The sequence below is a fragment of the Oryza sativa genome, chromosome 12 (genome assembly GCF_034140825.1).
Source record: "Oryza sativa Japonica Group chromosome 12, ASM3414082v1".
In the NCBI taxonomy this organism is placed as follows: Eukaryota; Viridiplantae; Streptophyta; class Magnoliopsida; order Poales; family Poaceae; genus Oryza; species Oryza sativa.
Genome location: NC_089046.1, coordinates 9,343,996 through 9,352,286, shown reverse-complemented (window position 1 = coordinate 9,352,286; position 8,291 = coordinate 9,343,996). Strand labels below are relative to the sequence as shown.

At 40.4% G+C, this 8,291-nt stretch overlaps 1 protein-coding gene across 1 annotated transcript; it reads left to right on the top strand.

Moving 5' to 3' along the window:
* The first annotated feature begins 502 nt into the window (after positions 1–502).
* On the top strand, positions 503–5,467 carry LOC4351926 (isoflavone reductase homolog). Its single transcript, XM_015762807.3, has 5 exons — positions 503–930; positions 2,747–2,817; positions 3,003–3,172; positions 4,613–4,816; positions 5,073–5,467. Exons 1-5 carry the CDS (start codon positions 595–597, stop codon positions 5,234–5,236), a joined length of 945 nt encoding a protein of 314 aa, XP_015618293.1. The 5' UTR covers positions 503–594; the 3' UTR covers positions 5,237–5,467.
* The last annotated feature ends 2,824 nt before the right edge of the window (positions 5,468–8,291 follow it).

Sequence of the window (8,291 nt, the reverse complement as noted above, 5' to 3'; positions counted from 1 at the left end):
TATGACCAACAACAAGGAGCACAAAACTTGCAGATAAATTTTTGGAAGGATAGTGAGTGAGATTGCCTACTTACATCCCTATATATATATATATATAAACAAATAAACATTAAAATTAGGTATATACTCAATTTGAATCTTGGAGTCCATACTCCATGTAGTACCAGTTAATTTACCTATACACATACACCCCTAGGTATCTGAATTTTTTGTCCCGAATTAATATGGTCGAGCGTGTGGGTGGAAAATACCTATCCCGTTTTCACTCCTACTTGTGTGATTGTAACTTGACACTAGATGAATAGGGTGATTGCTGATCGTGTATAGTTGGAATATATACTATAATCGTGTATTAGGGGGCAGTACTTTTATATGAACGCGGAGCTGAAACAAGCCGATCCAAGCCAAAAGATTCAAGCTTTGTTCTTTACCTTCCCCCTAACCACTCTACCACAGTCAGAGTGATTAATTATAATCGCCGACCCTGGACCACGCGTAGTATATATAGGCCACAATCGGCAGTAAAGCTTTTGTCGAGTCAAGTGCACGATAGCGTGGTTAGTTTGTGGCACTCATCAGAGCTAATTAAGAGCCATGGCCATGGAGAAGAGCCGGGTCCTCATCGTCGGTGGCACCGGCCACATCGGCCGGCGGATCGTGGCGGCGAGCCTGGCGGCGGGCCACCCCACCTCCGTCCTGCTCCGGCCGGAGATCGGCCTCGACATCGACAAGCTCCAGATCCTGCTGGCCTTCAAGGCGCAGGGCGCGCGGCTCCTCGAGGCGTCGCTTGACGACCACGATGGCCTCGTCGCCGCGATCCGGCAGGTGGACGTCGTCGTCTCCGCCATGTCCGGCGCCCACATCCGCAGTCATAACCTCATGCTCCAGATCAAGCTCGTCGAGGCCATCAAACAAGCTGGGAACATCAAGGTAATTTATTTTCTATCAGCTCAACAAATCAGCACATAATTAATTAAAATAACTTGATTTGGCTGTATGAATATAGATGAAAACGCTTCTACTCGAGCATCCAACAAAAACAGAAATATCATGAGCTCCTCAGTTCTCAGCCACTCATTTTTTATCTCAATTTCCATAGCCGTGAATGGTGAGTGATGACAGCTTGGGAGGCAAGGCCCCTCTCCGTCTCCCTCTCTTCTCCCACTCACTCCCTCCTCTTCCCCTCTTCCATGACTAGACGATGGACACAGGCAAGCGTCTGAGGTGACGTCGCTACGGTGGGATGAGTTCAAGGTCATAGTGGAGCTTGTGATCTGGGGATGGCTAGATTTATCTCTGTGGCACACGAGTGAAGGAGGTAGTTGTGGGAGGGGGAGGTCTGGCGCTGAAGGTGACATGCGACGACGGCATGGTCACCGGTGTTGGAGAACATGATTTGATCCGGAGCTATGTGATGATTTTTGTGTTGAGCTTCAGAACTAGGCAACGACCGTCCTTCTCTTCTCACATTCCAGAAGACTGGTGTGCTCAAGGACGACGTCGTCGCTTCACGCACAATGGAGGAGCATCACAAAAGTGGATGGGCGTGTTGTGAATTTTTAGTGTTTCAGTCCATGCATCTGTATGTTTCATTCGTTCGAGAAAATTGTTGCAGTGGGTATTGGATGGTGTTTCATGTTTTCTTTCTTCGATTTTACTCAGATCTACAGATGTAGCTTAAAATCATTTGTTTCATCTACTTATTTGTTTCACTATTTTTTCAAGACTTGAAACATATTTTCATTAACTATTGAAGCATTTTTGTATAAGCGGTTAAATAGCGTCCAATTTTTGGATAAAAAAACAGACGTTCGATTTGTAGTTGTTTCGGAATATAGATATATGATTTCTATCCACTATCTTGAAAAGTAAAAGAAGTTTTATATATATATATATATATATATATATATATGTATGTATGTATATATATATATATATGTATGTATGTATATATATATATATATATGTATGTATGTATATATATATATATATATGTATGTATGTATATATATATATATATATATATATATATGTACATACATATATATGTACATACATACATATATATATATATATATATATATATATATATACATACATACATATATATCTCATAACTTCAGTAAAATTATGGCAATTTTTACTGATATGATATATCGATGAATGTGAACGATGCGAGTAGATGGTTTTATCTTCTATAGAGTATAGCTCATGGACACAAAAATAAGTTATTTAATTGAGCGATGTTTTAGTGTTTTTTTACTTATATTATTATACTAACAGCAGAAATGATTAGGGGTTAATTTGTCATTTATGTTTTATTCCCCTCTAGATCGATCTGTGCTCATCCGTTGCGTTGGCATTGCTTATATTCTATGGAAAAATCAGAAAAAAGAGAGAAAAAAATTTAGTCACTACTAAATTACGATTTTTTATATAATAATATCCCTTCATGTTTCTATTACCGTTAATCACCTAATTAGGGTGATAGTACAAATAGATTTATTTGAACCCTTTGATCAAAATAGATAATGGATCATATTGATTTCTACTTTTATAGTATAGAACACCATAGTGTGGGCTCAATTACATTTTCAATGAGCGGTACAATAAGATTTGTTTTTTTACCTAAATAACTAGTCGGTTTGATTTTTCTTAATGCTTAAACTAAAAAATGTCACACATTAAAGGATGAGGATAATATCAGATTGCCATATATTTACTATGAATACTTATCTGCGAGCAGCGTTTCCTGCCGTCAGAATTCGGCATGGATCCATCGAGGATGGGGAATGCTCTTGAACCTGGGAGGGTTACATTAGAAACTATTAAGAGTGGCGGGCTGGGCGGCCGCTCGCGCGTGCCACGTCGGATAGCTACAGTACGTGGGTGGAAGTTTTTCGAAAAAGTCCTTCTATTTTTTGTAATATATAAACTGTTGCTTCATTGCTTTAATTTTCAGGAGAATGTTTGTTTTAATTTGCTTTAACTGGGAGGGTTACATTTGATGAGAAGATGGAGATAAGGAGAGCAATTGAGAATGCAAACATCCCTCACACATATGTTTCTGCAAATTGCTTTGCAGCTTACTTCAGTCCTAACCTCTGTCAGATGAAAACTCTCCTCCCTCCCAAAGAGAGAGTTGGTGTGTACGGGGATGGTAACGTCAAAGGTAAAAAAGTTAATTACTTATCTATAAACTGTTGCTTCATTGCTTTAATTTTCAGGAGAATGTTTGTCTTTTTCTCATGGAAAGTTAGATTTGTACTTTTTCTTCTCTTTTTAGAAAGTTGAGATTTATCTTTGGATCGAAGTGTACGTCCATCTTTTTTTTTCTCATTGTCAGTGGTCCCATTCGATCCAGATTCTGTGCTGCAAATAACCTGTTTTCAATTCTTCATTATTGGTATTTCCTTTTCTTTTTCAGCCATTTTTAGTTGCACGTTTTGTTGCCACTTCGTAAAGTTCATTTCATCTACCGACTTTTCATTTAAAAATATTAATTTATTGATATTTTAATGTACAAATTTATTAGAGCAGGACAAGATTCCTAATGAACGTCTTTTGTTTCTCCATCATTTAATTCATTTATCATTTTTTACCTTATTAACTTTTCTTGCTGTACGGGTGTGATATACTACCACTATTTTATATTATAAGTCACTTTAACTTTTTTCTAAGTGAACCTTTTTTAAGGTACGACCAGATTTATAAAAATACTATGGCAATATTTTCAATTTAAAAAAGGAAATTATAAAAATATATTTAATTTATATTCAATGAAACCAATTTCAAGAAGTTTAGCATTAAAAAATTCAAAACGACTTACAATATGAAAACACATGGAGTAGTTAACACTTGTTTGGTTTTGAGATGGGTTGGACTTATCCAAATTTGGGGTGAGATGGTCGCAACCATCTGTTCAGCAAGATAAATGAGATGGTTCTATTTTTTTAAGTGATGGTATATATGTCGACAAAGAGAAAAATAGGTCCCATTGTTCCACCAGTTTTTGAGAGACCAAGCCAATCCAAATTTTAGGGGAACATTTTCTTTCTTAATCTAATTTCACCTATCCCAAAACCAAACACCTTAAAAAAAAGTCATTCAAAAACCACGTGCTGGTAGTATAGCAACTTGGGTAGTGGCATGTGGATACAATAAAACTAATATGTTTTAACAAAACACCCTATCCCTTGCTTAGATTAATCATGTGTGCATATCAACAAACAAAATCAATGGTAGTATTTTTTTTTTACAAAACGTACAAAGTAGATAAGTTGTTGCACTAACATGATCATTTTTTAAGTTCCCGTGATAAATTGCATTCACATGCCAAGTTCGTTTATCACAAGCGCAATGTACTCTATTGTAAATAATTATGTTTTTCATCTGTAGCTAGCTAGTGAAAATATCATGTCCTTTTAAGATTTTTTTGGCATGATTTTCTGTGAAAAATAATAATGCATTACTCACCATCCTTTTCACTACTCATTATTTGATGAAACCATAAGAACTAAGTTAGGGCTATTGAAAACCATTCTTTAGTAATATTACACTCAGTTTAGAATTTCAACTATACTAACCAATTAAGCTGCAATGTTATATCCAGTGTTTTTTGTGGATGAAGATGATGTGGGAACATATACAATCAAATCAATCGATGATCCTCGCACCTTGAACAAGACAATATACATAAGACCACAGGATAATTGCCTCACTCAGAACGAGCTGATCGCGATGTGGGAAAAACTCTCTGGAAAAAGTCTTACCAAATTCCACATACACGGTGATGAATTTTTGGCTTCAATGAAAGGTAAAAATAAACTGCTTATCGATATATATATTTATTTAATCATGAACACCAAGACTTAATTTAAGTACTCTTGATGGCTGGAGTAGAACACCTGCAACTTCAGCACCACACCAATCATATTGTTTTCGGTTGATTACCAAATTGATAATGTACACTTTTGGCTATGTTCCTTTTTTAATATCATTACTCAAGGGGTTAAATTTCAAACAATGATTAACCTAACTTATCATTGATATGCAATTTTTTATGCAAGCAGATACAGATTTTGCTCATCAAGTGGGAGTAACACATTTCTACCACATTTTCTACGAAGGTTGCTTAACAAACTTCGACATTGGTGACAATGGAGCCGAAGCAACTCTGCTCTACCCAGATGTTCAGTACACCCGCATTAATGAAGTTATAAAACGCTATCTGTAACGGAGTATATGAAAATTTTATAAATATTCATGTTGGTTTACGGTTTGGCAGCTTGCTTCACTAAGTCAAATTCTCTCTAGATATGAGAATTCAATAACACCATGCTTGTTTGAATATATGGTATTTGTACTGTTCACAACCCAGCTCGAATATACTCTGTTTTACTAATTACTATCAAGTTGATCAGGTACGTGGAAAGTTCAAATGAGTTAATTATCATGTTCATGTTCAGACTTTTTTGCGAACATTATTGAATTTTCTCATATTTCTGTGATACGCAACTTCGACAATGCTATAGGGGGTACAAAGATACTATATGTGAATCGTGCAGACCGTGAAAATGGCATGAAATATTCACTCGAGTATATCTGTACAGTTTGTGTAATGTTGAAATGTTTTTTTTCGTGTGTTGTGAACGGGGCCTGAAGTATGGTTACCCTTAGCCGTTGTCCATCTCTAATGTATAATCAAACTATTTAAGTACAATGTCAGACAAATAATGTAGAGAAAATCCCTTGTGTACCATAAAAACTCACCTAATGCCTTCTATACCCTCGAATTTTACCCAATCCCCTGTGTACCCCTGAAATTTCGCTTTGATCCCTTCCATGCCCCTCCCGATAGGTTTCCGTTAGATATGTTACTCAAACCGTGTGTTGTATTGTTAGTATTTTTAGAAAATACCAAAATGCCCATGCCAATCCTAACTAAAGTTTCAATCCCCTTTCCTTCTCCCGCATCCTCTCCACGCGAGCAGCCTCTGCGCGCCACCGGCCTGCAGTCCCGCGCCGGCATCCCGCCGCCCTCCTGCCGCGCGAGCCATCGTCCCACCGTCCTCCGACCGAACGCGCCATCCTGCCGCCCTCCGGCCACGCGCCGTCGTCCAGCCTTCGTCACGCCGTGCAGTGGCGCCGGCCACCGCACTCCCGCTGCGCGGGCGTCGCCCCGCCGCGTGGGTGTCACCGGCCACTGCCCTCCCGCCGCATGGGCCGTCAGCCACCGCCCCTCCCGCCGCACGGGTGTCTGTAGTCATAACTAATCTAACAACTGGGAAGAGGCTTGGAAGCTTAGACAAAGCTGAGGTAATTTACTTTTAGCAAAATTTGCTACAGGACACTTAAAGATTGTGGTCTTTGCTGTGAGACACCCGAAGATCGTGTATTTGCTCTTGGACACCGAAAAAATGTGGTAATTTGCTGGTGGACACTCCTCCCATTATTTTATTATTTCCGGCTGAAACGGTGAGAGAAACTTTCATAAAAGACAATTTTGCCCGTGGGCCATTTGTATAAGCCGACCAGGTCCGGCCATGGCTCCAAGGCAGAGCAGCCATGGCTCCCTGGCCGTGCTCTGCCATGGCGGCGGCGCGGCGGCGTTCGTCGGTGACAGCGCATGGCTGCTGCGACGAGCGTCGGCGTCGGCAAGAGGAGATGGAGGCGAACCCGGTGGCACGGCACGGGGCTCTGTGATGGCGTGGAGGTGGCGCTGCGGCAACGGACGGCATTGGCCGGAATTGGGGAAGAGAGAGAGAGGCAGTGGCGCGAGGGGAAGAAGGCTTTGGCCTTGGAGCTCACCGGTGACGGCGGCGCAGGAAGGAGACGGCGCTGTCCACAGCGCAGCAACCCACCGTGATGGCCTCCACGACGCGGCGGCTCGCCGCGGCCGCGCCCTCGTCGTCACCGGTCGGGCACAGGCAGAACCGCGCTCTGCCCATGAGCTCGCCGTGGTCCACCCCTGCCGGGAGGAGACCGTACAGCAGCACCTGGTCGTCCCGCCCCTCCCACCGCGTGAGCAGCACCTCCCGCATGGCGCCGCCACCTGCAGCGAAGAACGCGACCCGTGTCAGGGGCAGGAAAGAGAGAAGAAAGAAGAACAGTGTCAGGGGCATTTTGGTACTTTCAACACTCTTTCTCTCTCTGTTTTCACCGAAAATAATAAAATAATGCCTCGAGTGTCCAGCAGCTAATTACCATATTTTTACAGTGTCCACAAGCAAATACACAATTTTTGGGTGTCTCACAGCAAATGCCACAATCTTTGAGTGTCCTGTAGCAAATTTTGCATTTACTTTTGTAGTTACAACACTTATTCGATAGAAGCTCTTTGTGTTGAAGATAGTTTTAGCAATGCGTGTGATCCCATTGATATGGGCGACCAAAGGCCTTTGATCAACATCTTTTACAGAACATGATTCATCCAAGCTCTGTAAATGTGTAAAGAAAAAGCAAAGGACATCTTCACCATCCAGTGACTAATGATGATTGTAGTTTTCAGATTTGTTTGTGTGGCAAATTTTGTTGGGTGCATCTAGCTAGATATAGCTATTACGGTTCTTGGTCCTCTTTCTGTTATATTAAATTGAGAATGAAAAGCTTGTCTCTTCGAGTTTCTTAGCGATTGTGTTTAGGAGGAACTATTAAAAGATGAGGTAATTCAAATTCTATTACTGCAAAGCAACAATTTAGTTTGTTCTCTGATGTTAGTATTTAGGGCAATTAGGGGAAAATTCAGTAGATAATAAAGAAAGTTATGTAACAAATTGTTGTGGCAAAAGAAACAGAGTTTTCAGGCCAGCCATTGGCTCTGCCAATCAGTGAGAAAGCAAGTGATTACAGATCTAGAGATGACCGAGCGGTGAGGGCAGGGTCGAGCGGGCGAACATGATCTCGCGGGAGGGTGGGGTTGGAAGTTTCCTAGGGGCCCACCTTTTAATATTTAGGAAGCCTATTTTAGCTAATCTTTTGGAGGAATGAAAATTTTAACACTTCAAATTTTGTTTAGGATTCGCAAAACTAAAAGTTTGGGGATAAAATTTTAGGATGTAGTTAGTGATACTCTCACATAGACACACTTTTATCTTATATAAGTTAAAAGAGCCTCATCGGCCATGCAAATCCAACGGCCCCAGCATATTCACAAATAAAAAATAATTTGTGAATAAAACTTTTATATACGTGTTCTTAGCGATCTAAAAGCAAAGACTGAAAAATATTAAAAAACACCAAAATCAACTCCAAATTTTAGGTTCAAAATTCAAATTTTGGCTGATAAGTAT

Excerpts from the sequence above, each read along its gene's own strand:
- LOC4351926 (XM_015762807.3), top strand. The coding sequence starts at position 595 with ATGGCCATGGAGAAGAGCCGGGTCCTCATCGTCGGTGGCACCGGCCAC. Across the intron at positions 2,818-3,002 it reads CTTGAACCTGGGAGGGTTAC|ATTTGATGAGAAGATGGAGA; the intron begins ATTAGAAACTAT and ends TGGGAGGGTTAC. Across the intron at positions 4,817-5,072 it reads ATTTTTGGCTTCAATGAAAG|ATACAGATTTTGCTCATCAA; the intron begins GTAAAAATAAAC and ends TTATGCAAGCAG.